This window comes from Anas acuta, chromosome 3, assembly GCF_963932015.1.
Source record: "Anas acuta chromosome 3, bAnaAcu1.1, whole genome shotgun sequence".
Lineage (NCBI taxonomy): Eukaryota > Metazoa > Chordata > Aves > Anseriformes > Anatidae > Anas > Anas acuta.
In genome coordinates, this window is record NC_088981.1 from 77,368,267 (window position 1) to 77,390,045 (window position 21,779).

Here is a 21,779-nt window from a genome sequence, read left to right on the forward strand (position 1 = left end):
AAATAACAGAAGAGTACAAAGCAAAATTCTCTTCCCACAATACTATTTGCTGAAGCCTAAAGCAAAATCATGTTAACTGCAAAACAAAACTAGCATTTAGGAAGACGGTATCTTTCAAAATACATATTGAAACTGAATATTCGCTCAGTTACTCTGATGTCTGATCTCCACCATAATTCTTCTGAATCTCATACAGTGGCAACTTGTAAAGATTGGCTGGCAACAGAACAGTAACTCAAGACTTTCTCAGTCTTGAAGCATAAGTAAAATTGTGAAAGCTAGCTAAAATCTATATTTATTTGCATAAAGACCTTCAATAGATATAACAGGACATGACCACAGCAATCTTTGAGTCTTGTAGAGAATACAGAGTTGGGCTACATACTTGTCAAGCATCCCATTAAATGAATTGAGATTTTCTGTTTTGAAGATCTGTTTGCCCAACAACAAGGCCTGCAAACCAGAGCCTATGAGGCATCAACAGAACACATAAAATCACAGTGTGACCTAAAGTCCAATAAAGTGAACAAAAAACCAACAACCCAAATGTTTTCCTGCAAATATCAGAAAGAAATGAATTCCTGAATTTCACTGATCCATAAGACTTTAGAATACTATGGCCTGAAATGTAATATAGGCATACATTTTACAATCAAAATGATTACTGCTTGTGGGTGTTATTCCCAGAAAAAAAAAAAAAAAAAGAAAAAAAAAGTTATAATTTTCTAAAATATCAAGTGAATAATATAGTTAAATTGTTACAGCACAGTGTTGGTAGTAATTTAACAAAATGTAGATGCTTATGCAATGACAAGTTCCAAAAACGGTAAAAAACACACAAGGCTAGAACTCAGATAATCCATTGTGATTAATGATAAAAGAGATGACCTAGTAAACATGAAATGTAAGTCATAGAAATGCTACAACTTTTTTTCTCCTAAGGAAAACTCAAACAAAAACCTCTCCTGTGAAAGCAAGAAATCATCAGATACACAAGATTTAAAACAAAACCTTCTCTGTCCATATGGGATGAATGAATGTTGGCAGTACACAGCCAGAGACTTGAGTATTTTCCAAGTGAAAGTGATAGTCAGAGGGACAATTTCCAGTAAGTGGAATGTGCTCATGTGCAGACCTTTAGCTCCTCATAATACTCTTTTTGCTCTCAAAACTGCAGTAGAAAAGTATACATCCCTACTATTCTACTCCCCCCCCCCCCCCCCCAGCTATTTTTGTTACAATTGAGCACCCAGTGATTCATACTCCTTTCTCCTGTTATTTTCTTAAGTTATAATTTCAACCTGCCTCCACTGATGTTTATCGAAACTTTCAGCAACTTCTGCAAAAGCAAAATAGAAAACACAGATGAAAATACTTGACCATCTGGGAACATACAGTAGAATAAATACTATGAATGAAGCAGCTATATACAAAGAGCAAGACCTAATGAGCAAGTAAAATATGCAGAAAATCAAAGACCCAGTGTAGAGCATTATGTCTGTCAGAAAAAGCAGCTGCTCTGGGAAAGCTGCAGCTCGCAGCATCAAAACATAATGAGTTAGCATGACCAGTTCCCCACACCCCATCTCATAACAGAAAGACACATAGACTCAGTAAAGATCCAAGTGTAAGGCTTAACTTTAGCTATGAAGCAAAATGAACAGTTAAGAAAAATACTACTTTACAAAAGATTATAATTAGAGCATCAGAGGTTTCCATACTGAATTTGGCTCAAGACCCAATTTTGCTTTCTTTACTGCCCCTGATTTATAATCCTAGTGATGAGTAGGATTACACACACTGTTGTCAATAGTACTATCTGCCTAAGTACATATGTCCATCAAAGTACAGAAGGGAAATTGGGATTAAGATTTACCAAGGTTAACATAATTCAAGTTATATCTAAAAAATATATATATATATTTTTTTTTTTTAACAGCTAGCCCATTAAAACTATTCTGTGTAGAAGGTTTTATTTCTACTGGTCTTGTTTTGTTTTATCACAAGAAATAAAACTTCTATAAGCCAAAAATTTTTTTTTTTTTCTGCACAATTTCATGGTTCTCAAAAGGGGAGAGAAAAAATAATTGGATATTTGTCAAATTATATGACAAAGAGTATGTATAAAATAGAAAAGTTTTCTACCTCCTTTCTGAAGCACAAATTTGTCCAACTTCACTGCACTCACTCAAAATCATTGTCACTCTCCAGGCTCCATCTTTACTACCCCAGTGGTAAAGATTGTTCTGTAGAACTGCCAAAAGAGCTCAAAAATGGTAACTCAAGCTGTACAAGACAGGCTCAAAAATTATTTTACTTAAAAATAAAAGAATGAGGAAGCTTTTAAAATATGCTTCAACCTTGCTGGTTTTTGTTGTTGTTTATTTCTGGGGGTGAGGTATTTTGAAGCTGTGTCCTACACTCATGATATCTATAAACTTATCATTTGGAAACAATCTCATCCTACAGTTCTGGTTACAGATATGACTTACCTCCACCTACCTACATTACCCCTATTGACAGATGGAAGTTATAACTTCTATGATCCAGAAGTTCAACTGCTCACATATAACTCCTCATATAATTTCCTATCATTTGTTTCAGGCTAAAACATCTAATCTAATTTAAATAATTTAAATAGTATCTGTTTGCTAACAGAACTAAGAAACAATAATATTTAGTATGCTTAGAAGGATTTTGCATAACAAATGTAATACTTATGTTCCCAGCTTTTACTTTTTCTGTCTCATGGCATTTGAGTTTTTCATGCAATACTGTAATTTTCTAAGTTGACGCATTAAGAGGGAGAGGAAAAAACAAAACAAAACAAAACAGGGCATATATCATAAAATAATGAAATTAGGCATCAACAGCCCTTTCCTGTGCCCCTACATAGTAGGGAAGATTAAATACTGAATCTGTAAGAGTGTAGTGAATTTAAAGATATCACTGCTATAAAACTGATTTTAGTTCCTCTTTTGTGTGTCTTGTTACATTCAGCCCAAAAGGCCAGTAAGGAACTTGTGTATATTGAAGAACTGAGGTCAACTCTCTACTCCAGGGAGACAAAGACAGATCTATTGTCTCCATAATCAGCAATTGGAAGTTAGGAAAGGAGAAAATTTTCTGACATTTCACAGGAGGGGGCGCTAGCTATTCCCTCCAAGCATTTAACAATGATAAAACAAGTTGAGCCCTCTATCTGATTAAATTAGTACTTCCTTTCAGAGAGATTGTAGTAACTTCCTAAACCAAAAGGACTTCTAGGTTAAACAACAGAGAGTAACCCTAGTGTAAAAGAGTAGTAAACCAAAATGGGAAACAGTCCCATCCTCATGTACCCATCCTTTGGCAAAGACCAAATTTAACTCTACCTAGTCAAAACACTCCCTCTGACAACACGCTATGTAGCTCTAATATTTCAGAGTCTAATTTAAATGGCATCCATTCAGATGGCAAAATGATAACAATGGCACAGAAAGTCAGGCTTGCTTTGCAGGCTTTCCAAGAAGATTGCAGTTTTATTCTTCATAGCCTTGCAGTTCTAAAAATAAATATTGGTATGTCATGAACACCTTCAGAAGATCTTATTTGGAATACTATTGTGGACATCTATTGACAAATTTAGGTCATGCATCCTTTAGTTTTAGCACTAATTGATGGTATGCAGTCATCTATTAGCATCTAGTTTATATTCATTCACAGAAATGGATGAGAGGACTTTTCTGTAATTAAATTAAGTTGCATTACTATAAGCCCTACTCCAGAGCTGAGTATCAGGATGTTCTCACATTTTCCTCCATTGGCTTAATATAGATGTGCATACATACAGAAATGGTAGGACAAAATGAATGATTGTACTGCTTCTAAGGGAGCATATATTCTGTAACAGAAAATGACTTGTACAGAATGTCCCTAAACTTGCTAAATTTTTGTAATGATTTGTTCAAAACCTAGTAAACTGGGAGACGGGTTAACTGGAAGAAAAATGAATACATAGAATATCTACTTATCTATTTGCAATAAACAAATTTAAAGAAAATTGAGGTACTGTGCCAGTGAATTAAGCTGGTTTCAGCAGAGTTTCTTAGCTCAGTGTGCAGTGTCACAGGAACACAGCTGTGCTGCTTCTAGCCCCACAATGGCTTATGTGCTGCTAGCTGAAATCTCTCTGTACCATACTCCTCAGCTTTCCTAAATACAAGGGGAGTACAGCAAGCTCTTTTGGCTCCATTCCTACTGTCTAGAGATAGCCCAAGTCAGCCGCAGGTGATGGCCTTGGAAATGAAAGTCCTATATAAAAATAATTGATGGTCTTAAATAATTAAATTGCATCTTAAAAGAGAAAGACATACTCTCCATAGCGCTCACAGAAACTCCCTTATAGTCAGAGGGAGGAACAAGTACTTTCACGGGGTAATTCCTCCCATTCTAAGAGAGAGGTCCAGAAAGCACAATGTATTGCTCTCTGGAAATGTCTTTCCCTCTCTTAACTGCAGAGGAAACTCTGAAGGTTAGCTTGCTTTTGGTGGCTAAAGTGAGGTGAAATGAGGGCCATTCATGAATACATTTTTAACCTCTTCAGGCACCTCTTCACAATTTTGGGTTGATTATAGTTGATTACAAGTAGAATCATGACTGAGTGATAAAATACTGCTAAAGAAGAGGGAAAGTACAGAAAAAAAATGAGAGTCAAAGATGCAAATTATAAGTGACCAAAAAGAAGATAATAAATATAGAAATTGAAAGACATTATCATATCTGTATTTAGACTTAAAATTTTGGTGGCTTTACATAAAAGACTAGGCTGAGTTATAAATTAGTTAAATGCTTCACAGTCAAGGGCACATTTCTTAGCTTCACTCACTGCCTTTCAAGAAAATTTGGGGATTTCAAAATGCAAATATTTAAAGTGGGTTTTCCCAGGTATATTCATGCATAACTGATCAGTAGCTGAGGATTTGATTCTAGCAGGAACTGATGATAGTTCTGGCATATCTATGTGTCAGAGGGGAAAGCCAGTTTTCCAGAACTCTGAAAGAGACATAAACCCAATAATGATTTGTAAGATTAAGAGACTATGGAATAGATATATTCTAGTAACTGGACTGTAAATCTAGGAAGATTCCAGGCCAAAATTGGTCTATCAAAAAACTGCAGGCTAATCATCTGAAAGGAATAATATATGCAACAATGAAATTCTATGTTATAGTTAAAGAGACATTTCCCACTCATTATAATTTAGATAAAATTTTTCCTTGAAAACACTCTTTTGAGGTTAGAGGAAGTCATAAAAACAGGGAAAGACAGCCTACCAACCGAAACAGATTTGCAGGCACTGACTACATTATTACCTGTGATACTCTAATGCTCTTGTCAACTTACTCCTGCTTCAGAAAGGTTTTGGTCTAAACAGAAAATAATAAATTTCAATGGCTAGTTCTTTCCCATAATCTTTACCAGAGAAGATTTATCACAAGTATTAGGGCTTTCACTAAAATAATATCTACAATTTGATAATTGCTCAAGGAGCATTAGGAAGTATGAATAAATCAGATTTTTAAGGACTTCAGAAAGGTGTTTTTTTTTTTTTTTTTTTTTTTTTAAAGTGTTGCAGAAACCTATGTAAAGGTTTGCTTTGTAAAATAAAGTGTAAAAACTAGATTAGATTATGTTGAGCTATCATGTTAGTACACAACAGCTTTTAAGGCTACTGGAAAAGTGTCTACCATGAAGACTTTAAAATCTTAAATAAGAAAAGAGACAAAGGACTGGTAAAGATATTTGTTTTTTATTAAATAGCCCATCAAAAATGACTGTCTATAAGAAAATGATAGATACTTACTTTCATCCAATGCATAATTCCCTGAACTAATATATTCTTCTCTTCCCTTCGACATTAGCTTATTCTGTGCCTTGGCTATAGACTTTAATATCTTATAACAACAAATGGAGGCAAAGTGATGAAGGACTATGAGAAAGCTATGTTATTGCTCACTGCACTATATCTATTATATGCAAGAACAGAGATCTTCAGTTTCCAAACTAGCAACTAAGTGCTTTTTATAGACCATTAAATTCACTGAAGGTTTCTATTATTAGTAGTTCTCTGTAGTTCCAAAACCTCGTTTTAACACTCTGTTTTTTTAAATGAACTATAAAGGTAAAACTTATCAAGGGGCTTAGTTGGTGCTTTGGTCAAATGCTAAATTCAGTGCTAAGGCACCACTAATGCTTTTCAGCCCTCATGCAGCTGCAGCCTAGCATCTCAAAGCACTGTGGTGCTTACACAACAAATCCTCAAGCCCTGACCCTGCCCAGACTCTGAACACAAACTCCCTCACAAGAGCAGCAATTGAGTCCACAGAGCAACATTAGTCCACTCTTCTGTGAAAGAAGAGTGTCAGATTTAAATTCTTCCTCCATTACCTCTTTAATCAATTATGCAAATTGGCAAAGTTTCAAAAGGAGAAAGTCACTCACTTCATCCCAAAATAACCATTCAGTCAGTAGTAAGGGCACATTTCTGACCTGAAAGTGTCTGTGAGTGAAGTATTTTTTCCAGTTCAGACACATGGGGACGTTTTTAAAAGGTCATCCACCCAAATGGTAAATCCTCTAATTACTGGATACTTGGGTATCAATTAGCAGCATGTTTTAATTATTTTGTAGAAAAGGCAGGTCTGGTGTACGTGCTTACTTTCAGTAAGTAGGTGCTTGCTCAGTGCTGAAAGTAGATCCTTTAAGGTGTAGGTTGTATGTGTATTACTGTCCCATTGTATTTCCTTCTGACGCTCAGCTTGCTGATTTCACTGAATCCTGCTCTTACTCACCTATCTCCCATGCTTTCCATGTGAAGCCTGATTCAGGGCAGAGAAATGAGTCTTTAACTGACAAGTACTGTGTTGCAATAAATGTTGCAATGCCTGATGGCTGAATCCAAGAAGTCTGGGTATTAAAAGACAGAGCAATTCATTACTTCACTTTTGGTGTCTTGATGACACATCACATAAAGCGTTCCTATTTAAGTTGTACACAGTCCCCCAGGAAGTCAGGTGGAACAGGCTGGGCTGTGGGCACCCCACACACAGAACAGATAGCTATGTGAAGTTAGGACACTGACCAGACATTATGATACAGAGGACAATACAGGTCACAAAGCCTGTTTTAAATTCTACCAAGGCAGAAGTTAAGCATCCCGCTTAAGGTTTTAAGGAAGTATGCATATCCATCCATATATTATTCAGATCCTTCTAGCAAAGTAGATATAAAATACTTTCTTTCTTTTTTTTTTTTTTTTTTTTTCTCTCCTTTAGAAACTGAATGGAAGACAAAAAATAAATGGAAATTATTTTATTTTAAAATAAAAGGAAAGGTGATGGTGGTGCTCTGCTAATAAAACTGATAAGATTTGTTGTCAAAACTGTCCGCAGACTGGGTTCAGTTCTGCCAGCTGCCTTTTCTGGCACTGCAACCTGCTGCTCCCAGAGATTATTCTGAGATAAGACATTTGTCACACCTGTAGGAATGATGCCACTACATGGTCAGAATATTTAAATACTAAATATTTATTTGCCCACATGATGAATGACTCTTTAGCCCACTATCCAAAGCAATTGCCCAAGGAATGGGTTCCTGGTTGCAGTACTTAGTCCATACAATCACATAATAGAAGATTTATGCAAGTCCTTTAACTTTGATCTTCAGAAGACTTAAGGTGATACTTGGGACATAGACAAATAGAACTTTAAGACTGAAAACTGAGCTAGCAAAAGGCAACTCCAGGGCAAGGTGATGGTGGATTGTGCTGTTCAGAGACTAAAAGACTATGCTGCCATTTGGCTGGGAGAAGTAGTGTTGTTTTGTAGTGCATCCCAATTACCATACATTGGTTTGGTTTCCAGAGCAGTCTTGGTGTGCAGGAACTAGACTTCTTTTGAAGGAAACTAAATTGGAAGCTCTGCTTACAGCCTGTACCAGATGTACTTTGTCCTGCAGAGGGGACAAATGGATCTGAGCTAATCAGTCCTTTGAACAGCCTCAGACTATGTACAAGGTAGTAACATTTGGTTCAAGACAACAAACTAAATCTAGTCCATGGTAAAAAGCGTTGATCACATATTTTAAATAAAGGGACCTCAGCACCAGCTGCTTTGATCTACTGGTCTGCTCCTGTTGTGCAGAATTACTTGCTAACACAGACAAATACACCCAAGTCATGTTTTTTGTTGCCTAAAACCTTTAATGTATTTAGTCATAACTCTGTGTGTGAATTTTGCCCTCAATCATCACAGGTAGCTGTTAGTGAAAACTTCAATTTTTTTTTTATTTTTTTATTTTTTCCTGGGTTGAATAAAATGGCTTTTATATAATTAAGAAGTGACAATTTGGGAATCCATGTAAAGGGGAAAAAAAAAAAAAAAGGAAATTCTGATCTGAAATGAAATGAATCTGAGGCATAAAGGAAACAGCGGCAGGAAGAAAGGGAACAGACTGAAAAGGAATACAAGTGGGAGTGAAGCAGGAGAAAATGCTATTTTGAAACAATAGATTGAAAAAAATATTTAGAAATATATATATTTCTATTTCAGTAGGTAGAGAATTTTACTATCTTGACTGATCATTGACAATTCTCTCAAGTCTATGCCAGCCTTTTTCCATTTGCTGCTGAAAGTGTTTGTGATTATCACATATTACCTTCCCTTCAGAAGAATTCTGTATATTTTGAGGAAAATATGTGCTAAAAAAATTAGTAGTATAGAAAGAGGCATGGCTGCAGCTGTGGACTGGGAACCTAGTGCCTTGGCTTGCATTTCCGGCTTTGCATCTCTGACCTTCACAGAGGCAAAATTCTGGAGTAATTTCTTCTACTTACCTGAAAACTACAGATAATCCATAACCATTACACAGCATTAGCCACTTACAAAAATGGGGCACAAACATCAAAATGACTTATTCAACAACCCAGTGAAAGGAACAAATATTATCTGCATAGTGATGAGAGCAAAAAGGAGTACAAATTAGGCCAATCCAAGAAAGTTCAAGAAAAGAAATAAATCCATAAATCTAAACCAAGAAATTGCTCTATTATGGAAAAAATAAATAAAAAGCTCACTTTCAGGGAAGAGGTTTTTAACTAAGCAGGATGCATGAGGAGCTCAGCTGCTACTCTGGACCAGGAAGAATAGGAGTATATATGCTTCTGTGTGTGTGTGTGTGTGTATGTATATATATATATTCCTATACCAGTAAATATATTTACTTAAAAAAAAATACATTTAGACACAGTGATACTATTCAGTAGTTTAGACTGTTCTCTATATAAAACTTAATACAGAAAGCTGCAGATCTTCCTTGTAACATCCAATAGGATATCATATTCTTTTCTGGAGATCAGAGCTGCATGATTTATTTTATTTTATTTTATTTTATTTTATTTTATTTTATTTTATTTTATTTTATTTTATTTTATTTTATTTTATTTTATTTTATTTTTTTATTTTATTTTATTTTATTTTATTTTATTTATTTTTTTTCCAGGGGAGAATGAAGGTTTTTTTACATCAAAACATCTCTTGGAATAATGTCAATTTCAAGAAAACATGTTTTGAATAAGTGACTGCTGTGTATTTTTAACATTTAAAACAACAAATTACTTTGATTTTATCAAAATCAGTCTTCCGAATTTATCCACCACTAGATTATCCTACAAGTAAAATTACTGACCAGAAAAAATAAATTCTTAATCTGTAGAACATATCAACTTTTGGTTTTGTTCTTTTCAGGGTAGTAAATTGTAAAATTGTAAAATTTCCCACAAAGTGGTATTTTCATCTAGCCAAGTGCTTCATTACTCAATGTGCAACAGAATCATAACATGTTTTTCCTTTTGCATCTTAACTGTTAAAGAAAACAGAACTTATTCCTCAGTGATAAACTTTATACATATAGTAGGTCACTAAATCATTATTTGAAAAGCGGGTGGTCTTCACAGCTACTCTATTTTGACTTATAACAAGATCAAGAGGAATATGATAATGTGATGTCTGATGTAGGGCTATTTGAAAGTGTCGAGATGTTGTGGGATGAAGCAACTTATTTTAGTAATAGGTAGCCTCCCAGTTTCAGGCTGCATTTCTAAGACAGACATTTCTCTCCATATTTTGTAATCACGTCTTATAAATGTGAAAAAACTATGACTTGCTGGTATCTTCTTAAGTTATTTGCTGATGTACTTCACAGGTTTTGGTCAACTACTTTCCTTTTACTGAATTGCACAACTCATTCATACTGCAGCTTATACGCACATACACATACAAACCATTTTCCTAATTGTTTCATTGATTGCATGAAATTAAATTACTCCCAGTCTTATGCTGATTATTGTCAACTGTGTAAAAATCCTGGTCCCATATTTCACAGCAGTGCTGTGCTGAGCTCCAGTGTGCAATCAATATGGAATTCCTTCCCATTGACCATTAGCATCACTTGCTACACAAGGCTTTGCATAGCACTTTGCACAAAATAGACTTTCCACACAAAAGAAATTCTCATGCAAAGAGCTAAAAAACAGATTTACTTATTATAGTCAATATTTATGTTTGTTGTGTTTTAGCAATATGAATGCTCTCCTGTCGTTGCACTTGCCCACCCTAGGACACCTTTGGAAAGAAGACTCTTCCCCTAAATGAGGCCTGAAGGACATAAACTTTGTCTAGTTATGAACACTCTAACTCCAACAGATTTTAAATGTTATTTTGTGTCCCCTGGGAAGCCTCACTGGAGAGGCAGATGATTATTCCTTTTCTTTCCATGCATGCTGTGAACAAGGGTGGCCAGTGGATAGCCGTGGGGGAGTTGCGTAGATCTTTGGGAAGTGCAGTTTGGCTCCTTCATTGAGTTCCTCACTAACAACCCTAATCTAAGTGATAATGTATCATGTAGGGACGTCAGTTGTCTCTTAGCGGAGGTGGTTATGGCAAATGTTAAAACTCTTAATTATTACAAGTTCTAGAATTAGCAAGTTTGTTATGCTCTAAAATGGCATTCATTGGATATTATCACATTTCCATTCTGCATTCAGTATTGTTTAAAAACTCTTTTTAAAGTTTGATAGTTTGCAAGAAACCAATTAGCATTTGTTTCAGAGCAAGCTTACTTCGTTATACTTAAACATTGGCCTTTACACTATGGGTATTTAGAACTGCTGAATAATAGTCTTAAGCAGTTAGTTTGTGAACATTTTGTATTGCCAGATTAAATAAATCGTAAAATCAGGATAGCCTAGGTTGATAGCCTTGGCTGTGTAGCTGACAAATTTGATTCCAAACATAAAAACACAGGCAATAATAATAACAACTTGAATGCTTTCTAAGTGTAGTTGGATGTTGTCCCATTCCATTTAAATGTAATATTCAGTGTTAGTGACTGTAAAGTATTTCCTTTTTCGATTCCTTAATTTCAAAAGTTTATGATTTTCCATAACTCTCTCCCTCTAAGCCAAGACTTCCCCTGCTTTGGCGAAGAGTAGCAAGGACTCAATTCTGACAAAGTCTGTTAAAGTCAGAGTGCTTATCATAGGACTAACATGTTTTACACAATCAGCCGATTTATTGGAATATTTGCATTCACAGAAATTGGCGTACATATAAATGATTGATTGATGCCTTCATTTGGCATAACCCTAACTTTAAGGAAGGCCTTTCTTCCTTTGTAGTTAAAGCCACTGTAGAAAATTCACTGAAATCCTATTCTGTCAGAATATGCTGTTCAACAGGTATCACAGCGATCTATGAATTTGGACTAATTTTGCTGAAGTCTTGATTTGAAAGAAAATCTAATAAGATATTCAAATGATTTCTGATTTGTTGAGATGTATATTATAATATTTTAAAAGCCTGGCTTGAAGAGTTCAGTCTATCTGAAACAATTTGGAGGAAAGACTTCATTTTTTGAGGACTTCTAAATTTGTATCTTTTATTTCAAAAGGACACAACATTTGTCATTTCAATAAGCTCTGAAATGTCATCCTGATAAGCAGAGAGAACTAGATTTGACACTTTATGAGCTTCCTTCACCCCATGGTGTCTGGCAAGGTCTACATTCCACCTGCATCCATCTGTCCTCAGTTAGTAATCTGCTCTGGGTACTACTGTTAGTACCTGACTTCCTGAGATGTGGTGACTCATCTGAAGGTAGCCCTTCAAAATACACAGAGTTGAGGCTGCTTAATAATTTAGAAGCTATTTAAAAATTTGGAACTCCTACCTGGTGTCTCTATCTAGAGTGGAAAAAAGTGGATTTAAAAACAAAACAAAAAAAAACTGCAGGAGGAATTGTGGGGAAATTTTTACACCTACCTGAAAGGAAGTTGTGGGAAGCTGGGGGTTAGCCTCTTCTCACAGGCAGCTAGTGATAGGACTAGAGGGAATAACCTCAAGTTGTACCAGGGAAGGTTTAGGTTGGAAATTAGGAGCCATTTCTTCTCAGAAAGAGCACTCAGGCATTGGAACGGGTTGCCCAGGGAGATGGTGGTGTCACCATCCCTGGGGGTGTTTAAGGAAAGGTTGGACATGGTTTAGTGGGTGACATTGGTAGTAGGGTGATGGTTGGACCAGATGATCTTGGAGGTCTTTTCCAACCTTAATGATTCTATGATTCTATGAAATGTAAAGACAAAAATGTAAACAAGATGTTAGTGTTGACTTTATCATAAGAATTGGCAGATTTCAGTCAAACTGTTTTCAATCACCAACTTTAACCATAGTTCAAATCAGGAAGAAAGACACCATGTATTAAATAATTGTAATTTATCTTGGACTATAATTATGCGTTTTAGTTATTTTCTTAAAGAATATTTGAGCATCACTCACTTAACCATTAAAGAACATTAATCAGCAATCAAGATAAGCTTTATGTAAAATTTGATACCATTTATTGCTAATCACAAAGAAGTCCACATCTGTCCTTTGTTCAGATTTTCAACTTGTGCATTTCAATATGAGAAATGGTGCCTAATGTTTTAAAGATGCTTTGGGACAGAAGTCAATATACAACTAAAATACAAAAAAATATATATATTTTCTAGATTTTTTATTAGGTAAATGAAACTGTGAGAAAGGCCCTAAATAAATACAAAATTTACAAACACATTCCGTGTTTAAATAAAACCCAACACTCATTTGTTAAATGAATGAAATAAATAGTTTTGAAGTATATGCTTTACATCTTTGTGTCCTTCAAAGTTTGAATTGTATAGATCTCTGCCTTTCCATTCTAACACTGAAATAGGAAAACAGGTTTTTCTGCACTTTCAATTCTAACACATTTTATCAGTTTGAAACTGCTAGTTATAGTTTATCCTGGATAAAGTACATGGAAGAAGACATCTACAGGAAAGAACAAAGCTTTTAACAGCTGGATTATCACTAAAATATACAAAAGTATATTTGTTAGTGTTCAGCTGGTCAGCCGGTGGATTCTTTTAGTTCAGAAGCTTTACATACATAATAAGTTTGGGTTGTACTATTACAATAGTGTTTTTTTTTCTTTCCTTTTTTTTTTTTTTTTTTTTTTTTTACAAGAGTTGTAGGTTTAATTTATACAAAGCAAACCATTATGTATAAATATCTATTAAAAAGAATCAAATTGTATTTATTTATTAATTTGTTTTCTGACATTTTGTGCTGTTGGGTATTAGAAGTTACAGGGGAAAAGGTATTAGAATTGGACTATTTTAATTTAGCCAGCTATGGATACATGGTTAAACATGTCTGTTGTCTATAAACATGTCTATAATGTATAACATGGTAATACATTGTCTATTGTCAGATCAAGAAATGTAGCATTATCTTGTAAAGAAATGAAGCTCTTTGCTCATGGATTGTTTTCTTTCCAGAACAAAATATCTGACAGCATTAACAGTTTCTCTACATAATTAAAATAAATGGTGTGAAAGCTTTTTTTTTTTTTTTTTAATAATAATAATATAAAAGTGTTATTAATTCATTTCACTCTTCTCCAGTTTGTGAAATATGAGCACGTACTTCCAGTAAGATATCCTTGAAGAACTAAATGTCTCAGGGGACTGGTAATCACATTTTTGGAGCCTTTCACCTCTAGTTCACTGATTCAAATACAGCCAACATGAAGTAGTGATGGAAAATCATTGTGGTTTGAAAGCTGGTTTGTGGGCTGCGTGAAATGAACTGGTTATTTCACTCAATTTCTTAAAGGATCTTGGAAAGCACTCAGCACTTTTATAAACGGTGCTGAGGATGCTGAGCTCCTCACAGGATCTGGCCAGCACCTATGAAGACACATCTGGGTCTGATTTCTTTGAAGATGGCAGAGGCCAAGACTGACAAATAAAATCCCACTTCTGATCCATTTCCAGGCAAATTTCCTCAGGAGATTGACCTCTTATAGCAATATCAAGTACCCCATCCAGCAAAGCAGAGCTGAGGCGGCAGCACAAGGTGGTAACTCTGCGTGGCATTGCTGCTCTCTGTGCTTCACAAATGCAGGGCACAAACAGTGTCATTTTCTATTTCTGCCGTCTGGCACCTTTTCATTAGAATTAAATGAATTTAATTTAGGAGGAAAAACAATAGGAAAAAAAAAAGAGAGAGAGAGAGAAAAATGACTCTTTTTTGAGGGGGTTGAGTGCATCAGTCTCATTTTATTTTATATTATTTTATTTATTTATTTATTTTATGCAGAGGTACATACATATGTAGAAATAGTTAAGTTGTCCTTTGTAAAGCTCATATCTACCATATTCTCAAAAACCCATCTGACAATACTTTTCCTCCCCAGTTATAAATTATCTCAGCTCTGTGTTTCCCAGTGAAGACTTTAAATTGTCTCCTTCATTAATTCATTTCCTTTACATAAGGGACTTTTCTTCACAAGAAGTGTATCTCTTTTTAAGAAAATATATACTTTTTTTTTTTTTCCTGAACATTTAATATGTGGTATTAGGAACTTCCTCAGAGGAGAGGAAGAAAAGTCTATCTTCATTAACCACTAAATATAAAGCAGGGATATTAAAACATCCAGATGTCATGTCAGCTATATACATTGTCTTCTATGATGTCACATTTGATTTTCTTATTTTATGACTTTGACAGCATCATATTAAAAATTTGATTGCACAATGACAGTACAGGTTTTGAATTATTCAGCTTATGAGTGCACTCTTACAGGAAGACTATTTTGTATTTCTTGCCATTTCTGAAAAACTGACATTTAAAAAAATGTAAAAGGAAAGGGAAAATGATCGCTAATAACTAATTAATAACTCAAGCTTGGCAAAGGTAACCTCATTTTAATAGAATATCACACAAATTAAAACTAGATTACATATAACACACAACGTATTTCAAAAGTCATTTGAAACATAATTCTCCGGATGACATTTTGGCCCCAGTGATATCAATGGCAAGATTCCAATTCAGCTTCCGTGAAGCCAGGACCTCCTCCTAACTGAGGATGTTTTAGCAATTGTCAGAATCCTTGTGGTATTTCATTGGATTATCTTTACCAAACCCTTTGCTAACAATATTCTCCAGATACAAGTGGTTACTGAAGTCACTGGGACATTTTCCATTGGACTCCCATTCTTCAAGTCATACCTTTGAAGCTGGAACCTTTGGGGCAGTTTTTGCAACAGTCTTTTGGGGTATATGCTGTGTGTAAATGACTACTACAATGACTGACTGGGTACTACCAGCTTTTGTTTTTGTTCTATTTTTGGTTTTGTTCCTCTGTCTAATGTTAAACAAGTGCAATCTGTTTGTTCATTTGCATAAATAACTTCAGCTGTAACCCTTCACAGAGTGACCAAATCTGTTTTTACTTCATTACAATTTACACTTATTTTTTAAATCACTAAAGTTAGAAACATCTGCTCTCCCGCTTGACTAGATTCAGCTAGCTCTTTCATATCAGAACCATAAAACAAATAATGTTCCATTTTAAGAAACACGTTATTTCCACAGCCTAAAATGAAATTTTACTGGTATCAGATATGAAAATGTCATTCAAAGTCGAGCCCTTTTACCATCAAACATTACAATTTTTTAACCAGTAAGGCCTAGAAGAACAGTCCATAGCTATACATGCTTTATTATTTCTCGCAAGAATTATTTCAGCTGAGCTGTCTGGGCTTGTAAGAACTATAGGATTGACTACAGCTCAGAAGGGTAAAGCTTGGAATATTCCATACCAGACATAAAATAAATCCTTCCAGCTACAGTGATGGGGAAAAATACAAATGATCTTTTCACATCCTGGTTCCTTCAAAATGGTTAGCAGAAATGTCTTTGATTCAGCTCACACCTGTGTCTGTGGAGAATCTCATACTGATTTAATTGAGATCAGAATCATGACCACAGTTATATCAAGAAATGTATTTGTATTCTCTCCAGAATTTCTGAGGTTTATTCAAGAGTTCAGTTTGTCATTAAAGACATACAGTGCTGTTCTTCACCTCCCTTCTAACATGTCTCTATTCCAATTTGAAGATGACAAGATTGCCTGTTTTCATTATAAGCAATGAAAATTAGTTACGTATCACTTACACTATGTCATTTTAGTTCACCTATTTAACCTGCACCTAGTCTGCTTCAACACATGAATCCTACTGGGATAGCATTTTTTCATTCTTAAATGAACAGTTCCACACTCATGTTGCTTTCCTACTGATAAGCAAAACTTATTTCAAAATGTACAATTGAAAACAAGATATCACAATTCAATAACATTTCATTCTGCAGTATCAATATTGGTCTGTAAATATTCTGCCCGAAATAAAAATGCAAGAGCTTCCAGGACAAAATCCTGCCATCCTTATCATTCACTGCTCAACCTCTACTCAGGCAAACTCCAGCTGGATATAACAAATGGTAACTATATAGTTGCAGAGTAAAAACTGAGAGATAATGTAACCCTTTCCCTATTTAATTTCATGTGTTTTTAGCAGCAGTCCTAATCAAAGGCTGCGTGGTTTAAACACTGTTTCTGGAAAACACTACTGATTAAACAGAAATCAAAATCAGAGCATTTCTCTTACAACTATTTGTGGTCTGACTGGGAACAGGCTGATCATGACCAGTGACAGAAGAACTTATTTCCATAATAACCTTTAAATCTTGTTGTTTCAGGCTGCCACCAGCCGTGGCAGTTAAGGTGTGATGAAAGCTTTCTGATGAGTCTCACAAGCTTTCCTCTCTTTATTGCAGACAAAAACTCACCATCCTGTAAACTATGCCAGAAAGCTACATCTACAGAAATACAACCTTTCCCTTTAGTACTTGTATGTGGAATTGCTTTAATCTCTTTACCCAGGGCAGTGCAGGACTAAGGAGTTCTCTGTAACTGAGACAGAATGCTAGGAAAAAAATATATATATAAGTGAAACACTTAAAAAAAAAATAAATCAAAAATTCCAGCAAAAATTTAACAAAAAACAGGAATTATGGGAAAAAAATAAAAGATGTTTCCCCCCAGACTCCTTCAGTCCTAAGTGTTATCACAGCACCAGCTTCTGGAGAAAGAAGTGAAGATTTACTTTGAATCCTATATTCATACTTGTTGGCTATTTGGCAAAGAGGCAAGAGGTTTCTTCTTCTTATTATTATTGGTTTTGTTAAGGCAGTTTCCAGGTCTTTAGCATTACTCTGAGCCAGAGATGTTAAATAAAAGGGGGAAGCGCTGCTGCCATAACAACCCTTTTGGCAGGGAACTATTGGGATACAGATAGCTACTACACTACCTACAACCAACCGTGTGCATCATGACACATAAAACCAGAAAAAGGCTTTTCAGTCCCAGCATCTTCAACATTTGCACTCTCCACTCCAGAGCAGCGAAAGCCAAACAAGCACAGACTTCTTCTCCCCATCCCCTCCGACCCTATACTTATTTATTTGTTTGCTGGGGCAGGAGGGGTAGAAAAGTCCATCCCAGAGCCGAGTTCTGCCCGAAGGGCTCTCCCTAGAGCATCGCGGAGCATCTCAGGGCCCGGCACCCCGGGGGTGCCACTCGGGGGAGGCAGCCAGCTGTGCTCAGCTGGGTCGGGTGTCGTGTGCGTGTGCGTGTGTGTGTGTGTGTGTGTGTGCCACCAGCACATTAAAATGGTCCCTCGCAAAAGTTAAGGCGCTGAACCCTCCCCCGGGCTGCCCCGGGCATTGGGGGGCTGCGGAGGGCGTGCGGGTGTGTGCGGGGACGAGGGGGCTTCTGGCCCCGGAGCTTGGGAGCGGGGCTGTCGGGGTGTCTGTGCGTGCGGGTGTCCGTCTGTCTGTGACACAGAGAGAGAGAGACCTCCGTGGGAAGGGGCAGCGGGAGGGGCAGCAGGGCGCCAGCCCCTTCCCCCGCAGCTCCCGCGCAGCCCCGGGGCCACCCCCGCCGCTCCTTCCACCCCCCCGGGGAGGGCAGAAACCGGGGGCCGGGACCCCCCAGTTCCCCGGGGGCAGGGGCAGGCGGAGCGCAGTGCCTCCCCCCGCACCCTCCTCAAATCCCCCAGCGCTCATGCCCGGGGCCACTCCGGGATGGTCGGCGGGGGAGGCTGGGGATGGATGGGGGGGTGAAAGCACGGCAGGTGCTTTTCTGGGGTGATGGTGGTGCTGTGCGGGGGGGCCGGGGCCCGGTGACTCACCCGTCCGAGGCGGGGGCTGCGGGTATCGCGGCGCTGCCCCCGGGGCGCGGGGGGCGGCGGGGCAGGAGCAGCAGCGGGCGCGGGAGCAGGGGGGAGCGGCGGGGCCCGGGCTGCTCCTGGGCGCGCTCTCGCTGCCCATCCCCGGCGCTGCCGCCGCCGCCGCCGCCGCCGCCGGAGGAGGATGCGAGGGAGAGTCAGCCCCGGGCGCGGGCACGCGCGGCGGCGGCGGGAGGGGAGGCGGAGAGCGGCGCGGGGGCGCGCAGCGGAGGGGGAGCAGCGGGGAAAGGCGGGCGCACGTTCCTGCAGCCGTCTGTCCCCCTCAGCCCCGCAGCCCTCCCGGCCCTCAGCCCCGCAGCCCTCCGCCCCGCAGCCCTCATCTGCTCAGACCCCCGGCCCTCAGCCCTCCACCCCACGTCCCTCCATCCCTCGCCCCTCCATCTTCCCATCTCTCCATCCCTCCGCCCGTTATCCTTCCATCCCTCCCTCGCCCAGCCATCTCCTTCCGTCCCTCCGTCCCTCCTCTCCCCCGGGCCGGGGAGCCGCCGTCTCCCCCCACTGTCCCCCTCCCTCCGCCGCAGGGGGGGCTCCGGAGCCCCCCGGGACCGCGGCGGGCGCGGGCGCGCTGCCGCTCCGCCTGCGCGTCCCCGCGGCGCGCCCCCGGGAAGGGCGCCCCGCTCCTCTGAAGGGCAGGGGGTCCCCGGTGCCCCCCTCGCTCCCCGCAGCCCCCGGGGGAAGAAGCGCACAGGTCTTGCCCGTCGCGCTCTTCCCCGTTCTGTCTTTTATTTTTCCCACCCGGCAGGAGAACACAAAACCGTGCCGTGGCAGGAGAAAAGGCGGTAAACAAGAGGGAAACGTACAGAGTACGGTAATCACCGAACGAGAAATAAACCGCACGCTGGAGTAGTTCTTAAAAACCGTCTTTCGAGCCTGCTCCTGAAACCTAGAGGACTTCCCAGGTGTTTATTTAGGATCAGGAATAATTATTTTGACATCAGAAATAAAAGAAACAGCAGCTCAAAATGCGTTGTGTGAACGTGAGAACTGTCAATCAAGCCTGCCAAATAAACCAGCGTACTAAAAGCTGGCCATCAACTCTTTACCCTTGTTCTCAACTGTCCCTGCATTACATAATGTTGATAAACTGCTGCAAGTATGTTCGGGGAAAGGATACAGTGATGATGAGAGCATGGCACTCTCTATGAGAGTACATCAGTAGCCTTACCTGCCAAGGAGTTGTTTCAGAGGTTCATCAGTCCTTTTTTCATCCGCCCTCCAAGTAAACAAGCGACTAGACGTTTGGTGCAGACATATGATTCCCCAGTGTCAGTGCCTCTGCCCTCGACGTTTCTGAATTGCTTGTAGATTATTAACTTACTATGCTCTTCCGCTCTGCCTTGTACCAACAGCTATGCAGGTATCAACAGCTCCCACTTGTGAAGCCGGGGAAGAGAGAGATTGGGTAGATTTCCACGCTGCTCCACATTTCAAACTGCTGATTTGCTGTAAGGGCTACAGTCGCTCAGGGAATTGGTCTGTTCCTCTAACAGGTTTATTCCAAAGAGAGGCCTGACCCAAAGTTCACCGAAGACAGCACGAATATTTCTATAACCACGGTCGAACTGGTTTAAACCACTGTGAGCTCACTGCTGGCATGAAGGTATTCCTGAGTGCCACTGTTCTTTCATGCTAGTAAGAACTCTCTGGGGAAAAAAAGGATAATTACCAATATGCACATCTTTTCCATAAAACTGTTGAGAGATACAGATACTTGTTTTTGCTGCTCTGTAGCTATTAGCAAAAATATGTGCTAGACATCAGGTTACAGTCCCTGTCTAGGGCATGTCGTCTGATCTCTGTAAGCTCAAACCAAGCCATGTAACCAGCAGATGCAGTGGGCAAAACAGAACACCATGAAACTCCTAGGTCCGAATGTGGACATTTGTAAAGCCAGCAGGAGTAAGGCTCAATGTTTCATTGCTGCTCACAAGGAAATTCCTAACAAATTGGCTTTTCAGGGCTTTTCTCTTCTTTGGTCTCCGTCCTGGGATTAGGTTTGAGCACCCCATTAGCTTACAGATTTCTGTTATTTCCCTTGTATTGGGTCCCATCTCCTTTCTGCTTTCTCCAGTAAGGGCTACAAGCCATTAAAAGAAATGTTAGTGGCCAGTCAGGAAAGTGAAGGTAAACTGGGGATTTGGACTCTGTATAGATAACATTTTTGAGCAAGAATTCAAGAATTTTGTGTGAGTCTCACTGACATCTGGTTAATTATTATTATTATTTTTTTTTAATATAGATATCACAGGCTTTAAGTATACTTAAGACATTTTTTTTACTATAGCTTTTACTATAGCTTTTTTTTTTTTTTTTTTTTTTTTTTTTTTTTTTTTGTCCCCCTCTTGCTTCTTGCTCTGTAGTTAAAGGTGAATGGCCACAGTAGGGACAACAGAGTTCAGTGTAACAGTAGCCTGGTAGTTAAAGTGATTCCGGAGAAATGGGAGACTGAGGGTAAAGACTTTTTCTCTGAGATTCAGAATAGGAAATGAACCATGGAGGTCTTGTGTCTGTTCTCAGATGAATTACTTAGTTCTCTCCTAGCTTTGACTCCAAATTTTATCTGCATGAACACAAGCACATATATGCCCACAGAAATGTTTTCCCTCACCAAGGTGAGTTTTTTTTGCAGATGTGTCAGTTCTTAAAAAAAATCCAGAGCTCTGTTCAGATTCTTGCATGCTCTTTACACATATACCTTATATTATATACATATGTTATATTGTCATATGTCATATATGTCATATATATTGTCATTTTCCAAGTAAGGGGTTAGCAAGATTGCTTTAGTTTCATATTATATCACCATTTTGTGTTTATGAAGAATACAAATATTAACCCTAACTTTTCAATATCACTCTTGTGAACAGGTTTATTCTTAGATATGAGGTTGCATCTCTTCTATAAATCCTTTGGATGAGAGCAGTAAACATTCTTTTTCCCACTAGAGATATAATTTAAGTCTTTTGTGATTATAGAATTGCCATATAAATTGGCTTTGCAAAATCTGGCTGCTGGCTACCTTAGAATGGATATATATATATATATGTTGTTTTCTGAAGATTCC

At 38.4% G+C, this 21,779-nt stretch overlaps 1 protein-coding gene across 7 annotated transcripts in view; it reads right to left on the bottom strand.

Annotated features, from left to right (window-relative positions):
- FUT9 (fucosyltransferase 9) overlaps positions 1–21,779 on the bottom strand; it is a 146,145-nt gene that overhangs the window by 91,044 nt on the left and 33,322 nt on the right. For 3 of the 7 annotated variants that reach the window (XM_068677911.1, XM_068677908.1, XM_068677912.1), the window contains exon 2: positions 19,881–20,358. Coding sequence is in view for 1 of the 7 variants with exons in the window: in XM_068677907.1 (XP_068534008.1) it covers positions 18,659–18,797 (139 nt within the window). In the remaining 6 variants the exon portion in view is untranslated. The other 4 variants (XM_068677913.1, XM_068677914.1, XM_068677910.1 and 1 more) reach the window with 4 other exon arrangements.